Source organism: Emys orbicularis, chromosome 3 (assembly GCF_028017835.1).
Source record: "Emys orbicularis isolate rEmyOrb1 chromosome 3, rEmyOrb1.hap1, whole genome shotgun sequence".
NCBI lineage: Eukaryota > Metazoa > Chordata > Testudines > Emydidae > Emys > Emys orbicularis.
The window spans coordinates 51,875,081-51,892,093 of NC_088685.1; the positions used below are offsets into that span (position 1 = coordinate 51,875,081).

General features: G+C 38.9%; 1 protein-coding gene across 1 annotated transcript in view; it reads right to left on the minus strand.

Moving 5' to 3' along the window:
- The window catches only part of KHDRBS2 (KH RNA binding domain containing, signal transduction associated 2), a 580,284-nt gene that overhangs the window by 445,541 nt on the left and 117,730 nt on the right, over positions 1-17,013 (minus strand). Inside the window, exon 2 of the mRNA XM_065401399.1 lies at positions 6,152-6,279. Coding sequence (XP_065257471.1) covers positions 6,152-6,279 — 128 coding nt within the window. The remainder of the gene's footprint in view (positions 1-6,151; positions 6,280-17,013) is intronic.

Below are 17,013 nucleotides of genomic sequence, written 5' to 3' on the forward strand. Positions count from 1 at the left end.
AGCCACTCATCATAGGCAAGGGGATTCGGACCTGCTGCCTTCCTCTGCCTCCCAGTACCTCTATGGGCCTTGGACCAGGCCCTGCAGCCTGGGGAGTTGCCAGCCTGGAACTCCCCTGGCTATCCCCAGCCCTACTTCACTCCAAGTACCCTTTCTGCAGGCAGCCAGGCCCAGCTCTCTGGCTCACAGCCTTTTTATACAGGCCAGCTGTGGCCTGATTGGGGTGTGGCCCAGCTGCATCTGCTTACCCAGCCACAGCCCTCTCCAGTGTCTGTAAGGGGAAGGACTGACATCCCAGGGCAACCAGCTGGGCAACACCTTGCCCCAGTGAGGGGGGCAGCGAAAGGTACCCCCCTGGGTTTTTGTTTGAGACTGTTCCTTTTTGTTTGGTGGAGGATCACCCCTTAGGTTGACCCTCAGGCCTACCATGAAAATACGACCAAGGGAGCACAGAAGGGGGAAGGCAAACCCTGCCTGAGTGGGGCTGATTACCCCAGGCCCACCATCGCCAGAGGGGGAAGCACGAAGTCTGACAAGAGAAAAGGGGCACCTTGCCACAATGTATTATACATAAAGACTTGTGTACTTTGCTGATATTCTGCCACTGTTTTAACAATAAAATGTGGAAGGTGCTGAACTACCACACCTTATAAAAACGTAGACAGCTACAACAAAGGGTTCCAACGGCATCTTCCCCTTAGCTTGTGAGAACACCCATTCAATAGGAGGAGAGGGAGCTGTGTGTGTGCCTGCAGATGGGAAGAGTAAGGGACTGAGGAATCTATAGTATTACTCGCTATTTCAGTTGAATTAAACACACTCAAGAAGGGAAACACTATTACTTGGCAAGAAAGATTATAGTCTGTGCACTTTATTTGAAATGGTTAAAAAAGTGTTCCATATAAGTCAACTAGGTATATCAATAGTAAAGGACTGCAATCATTTCTGTGATTTGAAGAAGGGTATGAAGACCTTGTTATGGGACTTTGGGATAATCTCCCCTTAGCCATTAAAAAAAAAATACTTGCCATTGTGTGCAATGTGCTGCCCTCCGTAAGAGGTAAAATGTGCCATTCAGAAATATTTTTATGAGCCCCAGAAATAAGATATCTCTGGAAAGGAATGACTGAAGTACACATAGATAGAAAGGGAATGAGTCAGAGAGAACACTTGCTCCATTACAGGCAGGGATTGCCTGAGATGTCATCAGGGGCATTGCCAAAATTCCTGCCTCATTTTGAGCCCTCTTGTAGTATATAAATTTTAAAATAAAAATCAGTCCCCCATAAGAGGTATATCTGATTTGCAGAACAAAGCTGGACTTCAGGAAAGTGAGCAGATCATCTATAGTTCTTCCTACACTAATAGTGCAGCCACCTGAAGCAGGGCCATATTTAAACATGGCCAAAAATCCTTGGATGAACCAAGTTATATGCTGGCTTCAAAAAAACCCTCTCTATTTATCTATTGCATACTGTTTATACAAGGTTCTGACTAAGTTAACTCCAGTACTAGCCTATACCTAGGGCCCAGGTATTACCTCAGTAAGTGAAGCATATCTTGAAGGGGAAAGTGAGTGATGATACAAGAGACCGCTGCACACAAAAGTTAGATAACAATCCATATTTAACTATAAAATCCAGCGAAAAGTAACTAGCAACCAAATGAACAGCATGTTATTCACTTACAGTATCCAGAGTAGATAGGCAGCTAACACCACTCCTAGAACATACATGCTCAAAATAGACATCCCATCTCTAACCCAGAAACTTTCTGAGGTACAAGGAAGCTGCCAATAAAATATAAGGACTTAAGTAAGAAAGTCACAAGTTTAAAAGTTGTCTGTTTTCCCTTCCATTTTCCCACGACTCTTGGCTGTCTCTCTATTATTGCCATGCCACTTTTTTCTTTTCTCGTTCTTATCTATTGTTTTAAATTATTATTTTATGTCTTTTTCTTGCCTCTCTTTTCTTTTTCTTTCCAAAGAAACATGTGTTTTCCTCTTATTCTTCATTGTCTCCTGTAATTACATTCCTTTCGGTTGCCCAACATCCCTCTTTGCTCTTTCCTATATATACATATTCTAAGAGTATGTCTGTACAGCAATTAAACACACACAGTTGATTCAGGCTGCAGGGTTTTAAAACTGAGGTGTAGATGTTTGAGGTCTGGCTGGAATTATCCTAATAGAGACTACAGCTGGATTTAGGCTCTTTACAACTCAAACTCACATAATATGTAATTTACATTCCTCCCTTACATATCAGCTCCACGTTTGTCCCACTGAGTCAAACTAAGGCTTGGCCTACACTAGCAATTTATGTTGGTATAACTACATTGCTCAGGAGTGTGGATTTTCTGTATCCCTGAGCAATGCAGTTAAACCAACCTTAATCCCAGTGTAGTCAATGCTAGGTTAACGGGAGAGCTTCTCCCATTGACATAGCTACTATCTCTCGGGGAGGTGGAGTACCCACACTGATTGGAGAAGCCCTCCCGTCGGCATACGTAGCATCTTCACTAAAGTGCTACATTGGCGCAGCTTAATCAGTGCAACTACACCACTGCGCCTTTGAAGTGTAGACAAGCCCTAAAAGACTAAGGGAGTTGTGAGTTATACTAACTTCCATGCCTGTGGACTAGAAGTAAGGAGTAGTGCAGAAAAAGCAGCTAACAGGAGGGCATAAGAACATGTAAATTAAAGACTTCTGTTTAAACTTAGCCAGGAAACAGTTGTGAGAAGGTGTAAATTAGGGCTTCTCTACACAGAGATTGAAATAATCAAACTGGGTGTAATTCACACCTTCAATTATTTTGGTGAAAGTCTGTGTGTTGATACTTTACTTTTAGAATAAAAGTGTTCTATTCCAATGTGCTGTGAGTTACACATAAATAGAACACTTTTATTCTGAAATGAGAGCATCAACAAACGCAGACTTGCAACAAAATAACTGATGTTCTGAATTAAACCAATTTAGTTATTTTGGTTTCAAGTCCTTACAGTAAATTAGATTCCCTTACATATCAGATCTATGAGTGAATGAGTGCAAGATACTACCCAACACATCACTTCTGATTTAGACCAAAACTCTTTATCAGCAGAGGCATTTTGACATCTTCTCCTTGGAAAGAGTGAAAGAGTTAAATCTTTCCAGAATGTAATGTTACTTGAAATATAATATAAAATCTTTGTAAACACACCTCTTTGCATTTTGACACCTTTTTTTTAAGTTGCAGAGTTAAACAAAGTTGCAAGTTCAAAACCCAGTACTATCACCTTAGTATTTCAGCTGATTTGTCTAAGTTGGAAACTTCAGGCTCAAGGATCCTTCCTTGCTTAAAGGAAAATAGGTTTTTGCCTTTACCTGACATAATAATATTAGATAATCATCACTAATCATGATCTCTGGTGTTTTTTCTGCTGCCTCCAAGCAGCAACTTCAGGAATCAAATGATAGACACATGAGTGCAGATAAATTTAAAACACTCATTCTGCAGTTTGAAGAGCTGTTTAGATACTAGAAGCCTGTTGTGTGTTCAGGTTAATTTTAATCAGGTCTAGCCATCTGCTTCTGAAACTGACTTTAGCTAGTCTATTCCTGTTATACTCTGGATAGTGATCCTCAACCTGTGTATCTAGAGCTGGTTTGTAGCACTTTATGATCCCTTACGCAGTATAAAAATCAGTGGTGCAGAAGCCTTGACAGGGGCAAATTGCATCCAAAAAGCTTATTTGTTGATTGGCAGCCCTAATTAAATATCTGGGGAATCTTTAGGCAACATGCAATGTATTTTCTTCCCCCAATCTGGTCAGGTGTTTTGATCCAAAGTTTTGTGCTCCCGGGCACACCCAGCAGACATGTATAGCTCTTCCCCTTCTTTTCAGATTCCCTCCAACAGTGCTCATTAGGAATTTTAATTTTGTAATAGTTTATCAGTGATTGCTCATCACTAAAATAATTTTCTTGTATAATACAGCACATAGAAGAAGCAGGTCTATCCGGCCAAATAATATACCATTTGGTTTACATTTTTTTATGGCATATCCTTCTCCTATCTTTCCAGAAATGTAGGTTTCACTCTAATGAAGGGCTCCTATTGCCATGATCTGATAAATGCACAAAATTATGCCCTTGTTGCCCAATTTACACATTGTATATTTTCTAGAATAACATAGTGTTGGAATCTCTGATGAGTTAACATACTATCTAAGCAGTACAGACATTTATAAAAGGTATTCCTGGGCTGCCAAACTTAGCTCTGGTTTGATGATAACTCATTAATACTTTATTCTTACATATCTGACCTATTTAATGAATCCTTGATTCTTCCCAAATCTTGAACCTTCCTGGCTTCTGCTGTAGATTACATTCTAAATTCTTGCTAAGCAATCAATTCTAATGTTTCTGTTTGTAGACTGAGCTCTAGTTTGTGTGTCAGGAAGAAATATCCACCAATCTCCATGTACAGCACTACAAAACTGGCTAGCAACGATTTGGAAGATTTTCACTTTCCCCAAATGTAATTGATGATGGTTACCACCAAAGAAAGGGCGCTGGATCAAACTGACCAATAGTCTGATCCAAAATGGTAAATCCTATGTTTGAAGATAACAGATAGAAGCAAAATACATGAAGATTTGAGAACTATACAGTCTGAAGACAATGTTGGCAGGATATCAATAACAGAAATTTTCTGAGTCTATTTTATATTAATGAAAAAAATTCCTTACCTACAGTACAGATAATTTGTTTGACTGCTCAAAACATCCAGAAATATTTTATAACTTACATTTCTCATTAACATAACAAGCTAATTAAAGCAAATGAAGGTTAATTTAATCATACACAGGTACTGTATTTGAATAGATTATTGCATTTATCTATTAAATAGTTTGTCTTTCATTCTTCTATCCTCATTAAACAGTATTCTGAATAATTAGAATATCAGAAATAGCTTTTATAAAGATACAGTATTACTGTATTCTTATTAAGAATTTCAGGTCACCTACAGCATTTATACAAAATGTTACAAATCTAGGCAAAGTACCTCAGGCTATGAAGCAAGAAAGTAATTCTTTATATCACTGTGTGCATTTCTAAGGTCTTTACCATTTGGATGATTACATTATCTCAGTTTTATATTCACTATTCAGGAGGTAAATGTCATCTTGAATCACTGAATCTCAATTTTTTACACCTTTCATTTTGGTTGATAGGCTTTTTACCCATTGTAATTTATTGCTATTACTGATGAAAGTATAAAACTAAAAAACTGAGAGTGTAATCAAGGCTAATGGTGAACCAAATACCATGTGATAATAAATTAGCAAGAAAAAATGCTTTAGAGACAAATTGAGAGGTTTACCATTTCAGGTTGAAAACTGTTACAACAACTGTTTATGTAAAATACAAGGCTGTACAAAGAGAATCGCATTCTCTTCTTTTATGTAAAAATACTACAACATGTCTTGGCTCTTTATTATACAGAGCTATGGATAGGCATTTTCAGCTTAAGAACCTACACGTCTGGCTAACGTATGATAATTGTGGGCTAATGATAATTTTCATTTATCATGACATATAATGCGAAAGAGACCAAACTACTAAATTAGAAGAAACTGTGGCCAAAGCTGAGTGAATTTTGCAGGAAGGCATGTATATTGTTAGTCACTGCTCATAGTTATCCAACGACTATTCCGTTAAATTAGTATAACAAATGAAGACGCTGCAGCGCATTTGAGCTGACTTTTCACAATTATTGGGCTTGCCTTTATGTTCTTGCTGTGAAATTATATTCTGTTCTAAATTTGGTCATTAAGTTTATACAACGACAAGGACAAATACTGCAGTCTTTATTAAGAAGAAACTCCTATGGCAAATCAATGAAACTTTTGCCTGATTAAGGACCTGATCCAAATGTAAAGACTTCCATTGACTTCAATGGCTTTTGAATAAGGCCACAAGTTACACTTTGGACCAGACTATCTAATTACAGCAAAATCTAAGAATGAAACTGTCATCCTAACTTTTAAATATCCTGAAGCCCTGCATAGTGTTTCTAAAGTCAAGAAACAAAATAATTAAGCATATGATTTTTCCACTTCTCTGCTGTGAAACACTAACAGTATATTAAATTATAGTTACAGTACCTTGGGATACTGTTTGACAGGGATCAGTACTCTTTCTGACAGCTTTATGTTTTTGTTGCTGATGACATCAAGGTATTTCTTTTCTTCATCTTCCTTTTTCCCATCAGAACCCTGAAATTTTTCAATTTCTGAAAAATTTAACAAAAAGAAAGCAATCAGTGAGATGATATTTGTCATCCTCAGAAATTCTACTAGATTTAATATGACTTTTTTTTCTATTTATAAAAAATATGATGTAATTGGACAAAAAAACAACCAGTTGTAAATTTTGAGTTGTCTAGTCTTACTTAAGTCAATTTACAACTGCTTGTTTTTTTGTCCAATTACATCATATTTTTATAATCCTGCACCATTAATTCCAGTGAAACTAGGATTTGATACAAAGAGTGGTTTTTAGGGAGGGAGGTTTAAAGCACTCAGCATTGTTTAATTCTGCTCCCGCTGATGTTGACGGTAGAACCCTACTGATTTCAAAGGGAGGAAGAAATAGACCAATGCTGAACATTTTTGAAAACCTCCCCTTTAAACCTTTACCAAAGATTCCATTTAGTTAACCAAATCTGAGAAGAGAAGCACTTTGGCTATGCTTGATGGACCTCTGTAAATGAGATCTGCAACAGTCAGTAAGATTCGGCTTGTAATTGTTTAGCTTACAGTGAAAGCATTCAAGAATGAAAGAATCATCTTGTCATTACTCTACTGACATTTTCCATGCAAGTGTGATTTTCATAGAGGTCATATATGATGTTCAGGTCACTTTTCCAAATGAGATCACTTTCTTGTGTGTGTGTGTGCACGCACACATCTGTGTGTATTTTTTAAAGTGGCTACTGTTAAAACAAACAGTTTTAATCTGCTGATCATGCAATAATAAAATATCCTGTTGACTTTTTAATTTAGATCTTATGAAAAATTGGGATTAATGAGCTACTTATTGTACTGTAGTTAGTAGTTAGCAGTTAGCAGTTCAGGACCAACAATTCTTTTCACTAAAAAAGCTTCTTAAACTATTTTTAAGTAAGTATCAATTAATTTGCCCCCTTTATTTACTTGATATGTAAAATTAAATCAAGTGACAAATTCAACTGTTACACTACATAATATCTTTTCTGAACTAAGATCAGGGCTGTTAGGTGACATAGTTCAGTACACACAGGAAGAATGATACTTAAAAGCACTTAACAGTCTCACAAAATCACCCTAAAAATTTATTCAAATTCACATAGTTATGAACAATGTCACATACATTGACAACTGGTAGTAACACTGTCAGCAAAGACTAATGATAAACAGCAACATATCACTTTGAGGAGATGGGTCTAGTGAAAGAGCTTAGTGATATCACCGGGCATGATTACAAATTCAATTTTTCTAGCAATATCATTATTTCTAGTTATTAAGTGTAGCGCCCAGGATATTATAGCTGCTTTTCAAACAAACATTCCAGAAGGGGCATTCCTGAGGCGCTTGCAATCACAAAGCAGAGGCAGATAACCAGAGATGAGTGGAAGGGGAACAATAATTAGCAACGTATATGCAATTACTCAGCCACACCTCTGTCCTGGTGCTGACAAAGCTACCACCATCTTCAGTATCTGTGGATAAATGTTGATCTTTTAACATTGACTACTCTAGGTCCAGCTTTACTTAAAACCTTCATTATTGATCAGCACTTAAATGTCACAGTGATAGACATACACAGACATAGAATGGATCTCAAATAGGGAGGAAATGATGAGTAATTAAATTTTTCAGATGATATTAATTTGAAAGAGAGACACAAATATTATTCAAGACAAGGAAATTGACTCATCAATACTAAAAGAAATAAAATAATTTCCAAAAATGAATTCCAATTTCGAAAAATGCAGTCTAATATACTTGGGGAAAACAAATGTGATACACAATATTCAATGGGAAGGAGAATTCAGGAAAGCAGCATGGCTGAAACAGTATGAGTGATAGTGGACAGTTAATTAGGCATGAGTTTACACAGCAATGTATGGCAGCAAAAATAGCCAGTGCATTCTACATTGGGTTGGTAAATAGGTATTCTCATACATAGTTCTAATGCAGCCATACAGGGAATATTCAATTTGTGGATTTTCATGATCAGAACAATGGACAAACTCCTGAGGGGGTTAAGAAAACATATAGCTTGTTTGGAAGTTGATTAAGATGACCAAACAGCAAGAAGGGAGAGGTATTATTTAGAGTGGTGCACAGAATCATAAATAGGAGTAATGGGATCAAATTAAGAAAGGGACTATTTAGACTGTGAACCTGGAGATACTTCCTGGCAGGGAGAACGATTAGACTGTGAAATATTTCTAAGGAAAGTGGGGAAAGGCCTGTCACTATGGATATACAAATGAGACTGGGCAAAGCAAATGTAAATGTACAACATGGGTAATTTTGAACCAGCAGGGGAGATGGACTGACATGTCTAACCCATCACTAAAAATCAATGAATCTATAGTTTACAGTGGCACTTTTAGTCTTCAAAGTACTTTTATAGATCCCAATTTAGGAAGGCACTTAAGCATGTACTTAACTTTAATTTTGATTTTAATGGGACTTAAGCAAAAGCTAAGGACTGTCTTGAATAGGGATGATTACCTGAACTGAGGCTTTAACATTATGTTATTCTCACAATATCCCCGTGTGGTAATTAAAGGAAAATTATTATTACATAAACAGTAAAATGTAGCCTTTGGCAAGTCACATGGGGCAATATTTTTAAATCCAAGTGTTTATATTTAGGCACTCAAATAAGCTACATCAGGGATCAGCAACCTTTGGCACGCAGCCCACCAGGGTAAGGACCCTGGCGGGCCGGACCAGTTTGTTTACCTGCCGCGTTCGCAGGTTCGGCTGATCATGGCTCCCACTAGCCGTGGTTCGCCGCTCCAGGCCAATGAGGGCTGCGGGAAGCGGTGGCCAGCACATCCTGCGGCCCGCGCTGCTTCCCGCAGCCCTCATTGGTCTGGAGCGGCGAATCGCAGCCAATGGGAGCTGCGATTGGCCGAACCTGCGGATGCAGCAGGTAAACAAACCGGCCCGGCCCGCCAGGGTCCTTACCCTGGCGTGCCACATGCCTAAGGTTGCCAATCCCTGAGCTACATGATTTTCAGAGGAGATGAACCATCGATAAGTCCCATTAACCCCGTTTCCTCTGAAATCTCCTCACTATAATCATAGCAAGTAGTCTCTCTTTTAGAATATGGTGTTTTTTTTAATTGCTGCACCCATTTTCTTCACTGCATAAATCTGAACATTCACATACTGAGAAACATTTCTCACCCTCTATGAACTGCAAAATGTTTTTGAAAATAATCAGTTTAACTGAACAAGTTTATTTTGTCCCCTACTGCTGGCAGTGGACATTTTACTCAGTGGTTGTATAGTTAAACCAATTGCAATCTTGCTGAAATATAGGTTAACCAGTTAGATTTATTTCATTGGACCAACATTAAACATTATTAAAGTGCAGATACTGACTGTTAAACCAGTGCAAGAGTAGATACACCATTTATTGAACTGTATTGCCTACCACTAGTGCAAAAATGATATTGTTTTACATCAAAATTGTTGCTACCAATAATAGGATCAATAATGCCAATTTTCATCAGAAAACTTCCCAAAAATCTGATCTCTGTGACAGTACACCAGTGAAAATCATAAGTGACTCTAGCAATTTAAATCATAGAATATTAGGGTTTGAAGAGACCTCAGGAGGTCATCTAGTCCAATCCCCTGCTCAAAGCAGGGCCAATACCAACTAAATCATCCCAGCCAGGGCTTTGTCAAGCCGGGCCTTAAAAAACTCTAAGGATGGAGATTCCGCCCCCCCCCCCCCAGGTAACCCATTCCAGTGCTTCACAACCCTCCTAGTGAAATAGTGTTTCCTAATATCCAACCTAGACCTCCCCCACTGCAACTTGAGACCATTGCTCCTTGTTCTGTCATCTGCCACCACTGAGAACAGCCTAACTCCATCCTCTTTGGAACCCCCCTTTGGGTAGTTGAAGGCTGCTATCAAATCCCCCCTCACTCTTCTCTTCTGCAGACTAAATAACCCTAGTTCCCTCAGCCTCTCCTCGTAAGTCATGTACCCCAGCCCCCTAATCATTTTCGTTGCCCTCCGCTGGACTCTCTCCAATTTGTCCGCATCCCTTCTGTAGTGGGGGGACCAAAACTGGATGCAATACTCCAGATGTGGCCTCACCAATGCCGAATAGAGGGAAATAATCACTTCCCTCGATCTGCTGGCAATGCTCCTACTAATATAGCCCAATGTGCCGTTGGCCTTCTTGGCAACTAAGGCACACTGCTGACTCATTTCCAGCTTCTCATCCACTGTAATCCCCAGGTCCTTTTCTGCAGAACTGCTGCTTAGCTAGTCGGTCCCCAGCCTGAAGCAGTGCATGGGATTCTTCCTTCCTAAGTGCAGGACTCTGCACTTGTCCTTGTTGAACCTCATCAGATTTCTTTTGGCCCAATCCTCCAATTTGTCTAGGTCCCTCTGGACCCTATCCCTACCCTCTAGCATATCTACCTCTCCCCCCAGTTTAGTGTCATCTGCGGACTTGCTGAGGGTGCAATTAATCCCATCATCCAGATCATTAATAAAGATGTTGAACAAAACCATCCCCAGGACCGATCCCTGGGGCACTCCGCTTGATACCGGCTGCCAACTAGACATGGAGCCATTGATCACTACCCATTGAGCCCAACAATCTAGCCAGCTTTCTATCCACCTTATAGCCCATTCATCCAATCCATACTTTTTTAACTTGCTGGCAAGAATACTGTGGGAGACTGTATCAAAAGCTTTGCTAAAGTCAAGATATATCACATCCACTGCTTTCCCTATATCCACAGAGACAGTTATCTCATCATAGAAGGCAATCAGGTTGGTCAGGCATGACTTGCACTTGGTGAATCCATGTTGACTGTTCCTGATCACCTTCCTTTCCTCCAAGTGCTTCAGAATGGATTCCTTGAGGACCTGCTCCATGATTTTGCTGGGGACTGAAGTGAGGCTGACCAGTCTGTAGTTCCCTGGGTTCTCTGTCTTCCCTTTTTAAAATATGGGCACTATATTTGCTTTTTTCCAATCATCCGGGACCTTTCCCGATTGCCACAAATTTTCAACGATAATGGCCAATGGCTCTGCAATCACATCAGCCAACTCCCTCAGCACCCTTGGATGCATTAGATCTGGACCCATGGACTTGTGCACATCCAGCTTTTCTAAATAGTCCTTAACCTGTTCTTTCACCACTGAGGGCTGCTCACCTCCTCCCCATACTGTGTTGCCCAGTGCAGCAGTCTGGGAGCTGACCTTCTCTGTGAAGACTGAGGCAAAAAAAGCATTGAGAACTTCAGCTTTTTCCACATCATCTGTCACTATGTTGCCTCCACCATTCAGTAAGGGTCCCACACTTTACCTGACCACCTTCTTGTTGCTAACATACCTGTAGAAACCCTTCTTGTTACCCTTCACATCCCTTGCTAGCTGCAACTCCAATTGTGCCTTGGCCTTCCTGATTACACCCCTGCATGCTCGAGCAATATTTTTATATTCCTCCCTAGTCATCTGTCCAAATTTCCACTTCTTGTAAGCTTCCTTTTTGAGTTTAAGCTCACTGACGATTTCACTGTTAAGCCAAGCTGGTCGCCTGCCATATTTGCTATTCTTTCTGCACTTCGGGATGGTTTGTTCCTGCACCTTCAATAAGGCTTCTTTAAAATACAGCCAGCTCTCCTGGACTTCTTGCACCCTCATATTAACTTCCCAGGAGTCATCAATCCAGATTTACAGAGATAAAAGTGAATGAAAAATTTGACCTTCATTTTCTGATACACTTCCTGCCACATGGACATGGTTGAAAAATTCTTGTCATCATTAGGACCTTCAGAACACACTGAATTAGCAAAAATTAGCTATTTCCTTGATCACTTATAACGTGTCTTTGCTTTATTGCACTGATCAGCATCAGGGTGAAATCCTGGTCCTACTGAAGCTAATGGCAAAACTCACATTCACTTCAATGGAACCTGGATTTCAACCCCAGGTCTGTAAAAAGCAAAAAATGTAAAATATAAGAGGTTGGTTTTTTTTTAACTTAACACTTATAGATATGGCTTTCCTTTTTCCATTGGGCTGGTATTCAGTGAATCCTGACATATTTTGGTTTACAGTATATGGCTCTTCCACAGAAAACCATACACACCATTTGGTATAGAAAGGACTTTTTCTGTGCGCTGTATTTCAGTAATGTGCAAATTTGAACAATTACTTTAAAAAGAAATTTTCTCTCCATACCCACATCCTTATCTTAGGGGTTTGTCAGAACATCTTGTAAAATTCCACTGTTCTTTTTATTCCACCACACCTTCAAAGGGCCCACATCATTGACAGGCATGAGCTCCCACTGGTGCTTATTATGCTTTTCCTTGGACCAGCCATAGAGCTCTGCCCCATCACTTACACTCTGCCCCATCACTACAGGGCTGATCATGCTGCTGTTTCAGTGATTAGGTTTGGGTCCTGAATTCTTCATGGCAGGCAAGTCCCTGATACTAGACCTCAGGCCTGGCTATGAAACCTCCTTCCCTTATAGTGAAATTTAGCCATGAACAGATGGCCAGCATAAAGCCTATGCACCACTTACGGTTTAAGTAGGATTTAGATGACGCATAGGCCCTTAGACAAGATCGAATAACTGCTGAAGTCAATGGAGAGACTCCCATTGATTTCAACTGGCTTTGGATCAGACCTTTTATGAGCAACTGCTTGACACAGGAGGGCTACTAAAACGTCTAAAGAGTTCTGGAATTAGAACAAGGAAGGGGAAGATGTGCCAGTTCTCAGAGGAAATACAATACATTCATGATGAAACTAAGATATAATGTAAATATGGGGGAAGTGAGCAGCACAAACTTATCTGCTCACTCACTTTAAAAAAAACAAAGCCTCCCTCCATAATACACATTCCCTATCTAACCCCATCAACAACAGAAAACCCACCCTCGGTGCAACATACATTATGAAAATACACTCAACTTTAGTTTTTAAAACAGTATTTCTTTTATTTTTTATCAATACAACTATTAGATGTTTTGTTTTTGCTAAAGGCCAGAGATACTATGAGATTTGAGAAGAGTTAAGAGGGCAGGTCAATGAGCATCAGCATTGATCCAACAAGAAGAAAAACAAGAAATCCAGTGGAACGTTTTCACCAACACTGATCCTACAAGAAAAGGAAAAAGAGGAAAGAAAGCAGCTCTTGAGGAAAACTTCACACATTTTCCACCCACTTTTCCTCCAAGTTAACTGAATTAAAGCAAGAAGACAGATAGCCATTCAATTACCTCCTACAGTACCTGTCAATCCTCAAGCACACTTCATTCTTGCCTTTCATCAGCAACACATATAGTTCTCTTACACTTTCCTTCTGTACAATACACAGTCATCTTATCTCTCTTAATTGGAAGAGAGCACACACATCACAGTCACACCAGGGGTCAGGTCAAAACCAAAGAAGAGTTGCTGGGTTAGAGAAATCCCTTACATTTTAGAAGACATATTTTTCCCCAAAGAGAAATTATTTATATATAATTTATATAAAAATTTTTATCTTTGGTCAAAAATATGTCTTCTAAAATGTAAGGGATTTCTCTAATCGAACAACTCTTCTTTGGTTTTGACCTGACCCCAGGTGTGACTGTGGTGTGTATGCTCTCTTCCAATTAAGAGAGATAAGATGAATGTGTATTGTATTGTACAGAAGGAAAGTGTAAGAGAACTATCTATATCTATAATGTTATACATATATTAGATATTATAATGTATATATGAGAAAGCATGAAGATATAATATTCTATAGTGCCCCAGTGTCCCCTATGAATTTCACAGGGGAGGAAATTATCTTCATCCTTTATCTGCCTGATCTATTACAGGGAAAAAACACACCAGAAAGAGAGAGTGGCTCTTATTCTTTACAAACTATCTGCTTTACTTTTACAATGCCAATAAAATTATGTTAATTATAGTTCACTTCACTGTACTTGACATCTATTACAAAACTTGTGTCATGAATATAGTTTTTCTATTAAAAGTAGGCATCCCATAGTAAAAACATCCCCTTGCTATATGTAGAGTCATGTCAAAACTCATCAAAAAATAATGTTCTTCTTGTCAGCCTGTCCAACCTACCATAAAATGGAATCTACAAACACCTCCTTAATCTGTCACCATTTGCTTCCCATTTAGAGGAATTATGCCAGCACTTACCTAGCTTCTTCTTGGGGAGCTAGATTTTCAGTTTATTATATGGCATTGCAAGTGGTGGCATTTCTTCATTAAAAAAACACAATTTGCTCAATGAGACTATTTTCAAGAATGGTCTATTTCCAACTGGGAGAAATTTTCATTTCATCTGTGAATTATATCCCCCAGCTCTTGCATGTACCTAGTAATACAAATAGCAATGTGTATCTAGTGTTAGGAGACATATGTTTGGTGCTCTACATACATAACTTCTAGGTGAGTGGAAGTGTTTGGGTGAAAGTATTTGAATGAGAAGACAGTGAATGTATGATACTGTTCATAAGTACTTTTGTGTAATGACTTTGCCATATCACTGAAGATTCTATTTTATTAATGACATTATTATTACTATTTTATATATAGCACCAACAGTGTGCATAGTAGATAAAGGTGGATTTCCTGCCCCAAAGTCTTTACAGTTTAAATTGTAAATGTATTTCCCAATAATTCTGTGGGTTGAAAGCAAACACTAAACAGCTCCAATAGCAACAACTGGGTAAATGAAAGTAAACTGATTGCCTGGAATCCCTGAATAGGGAACCTATCAAGAGAGAAAAAAGGACCAATAGGACCCCAAATGATGGACTAACCCAAATAATCAAATCTGGACAGCCAGTGGGAGTTAGAAGGAGTTACTGGGCCACGACAACCAGCCACAGTCCCAGGAAAATCTGTCAATGGCTGGATCCACCAACCCAAGAGTGACCTGCATCTGCTACCCACACACCCTGCCACAAGCTGGAATCATGAGATAAAGAGAGAGCGAGCAAGAGAGAGAGTGCGCCTGACGGTGAGTCCGAGCAATGAGAGGAAAGAGGAAAGGAGATGAAACTCTGTGACCAGAGGGATACAACTGAATTAGAAGTCTGACTACCAGTCTTACCTGCTAGGCCATATACAAGTGGTCAGGGCAGAGGACCAGAGTTTGAGCAACTCCAGGATCTGCTTCACTCCAAAGGGGAAGATGACACCAAAACAGCTAATACTATTTGTGCTACACTCTTCATGCATGAGGGGGTTCCAAGGTGAGAAAGACCTGGTCTGAGGGATTCAAAATTAAACAGTATTCCGAGACAGGTAAAATCTCACACATATTTGAAGGAGGTATGTCAATGCCATAATCAACTCAAATGACACTTTGGAACAAGGGTACAGTATTGTGGGGGAGAGCGGTGATGAATAGGTATGAAGAGCTGTAAAGTGCTTGAATCAATATATATTCTTAGTGCATGTACAGTAATTAAAACCAATAATTGTTTACAAATTGGCTCAAAGTCTACAGAAGAATCCAACTCTGTCCTCTTAAAGGGAAAAGCAAAACAAAAACCCAATAACAACAAAGCACCTGACACTAATCCTTCAGGAAGAAAGCCTTAAAACTAGGCCTGTTGATTAATCACAGTTAACTCATGCGATTAATTTTAAAAAATTAACCGCAATTAAAAATTAATCACAATTAATCTCACTTTTAATCGCAATGTTAATAAAATACCAACTGCAATTTATTAAATATTTATGGATGTTTTTCTACATTTTCAAATATACTGATTTCAATTACAACACAATACAAAGGGTACAGTGCTCACTTTATATTATTATTTTTATTACAATTATTTGCACTGTAAAAATGATAAACAAAGAAATAGTATTTTTAATTCACCTCATACAGATACTGAAGTGCAATCTCTGTATCGTGAAAGTGCATCTTACAAATGTAGATTTTTTTTTTGTTATATAACTGCACTCAAAACCAAAACAATATAAAACTTTAGAGCCTACAAGTCCACTCAGTCCTACTTCTTGTTCAGCCAATCACTAAGACAAACAAGTTTGTTTACATTTACAGGACATAATGCTGCCTGTTTCTTATTTACAATGTCACCCGAAAGTGAGAACAGGTGTTTGCATGGCACTTTTGTAGCTGGTGTTGCAAGGTATTTACGTGCCAGATATGCTAAACATTTGTATGGCCCTTCATGCTTCGGCCACCATTCCAGAGGACATGCTTCCATGCTGATGACGCTCATTAAAAAAATAATTGTTAATTAAATTTGAGACTGAACTCCTTGGGGGAGAATTGTATGTCTCCTGCTTTGTTTTACTCAAAATCTGCCATATATTTCATATTATAGACGTCTCGGATGATCATCCAGCACACGTTCATTTTAAGAACACTTTCACTTCAGATCTGACAAAAGAAGGTACGAATGTGAGATTTCTAAAGATAACTACAGCATTCGACCCAAGGTTTCAGAATCTGAAGTGCCTTCCAAAATCTGAGAGGGACAAAGTGTGGAGCATGCTTTCAGAAGTCTTAAAAGAGCAACACTCCGATGAGGAAACTATAGAACTAAACCAGCAAAAAAGAAAAGTAACCTTCTGCCGGTGGCATCAGATGATGAAAATGAATATGTGTCGGTCCGCACTGCTTTGGATGGTTATTGAGCAGAACCTGTTATCAGCATAGACACATGTTCTCTAGAACGGTGGTTGAAGTATGAAGGGACATATGAATCTTTAGTGC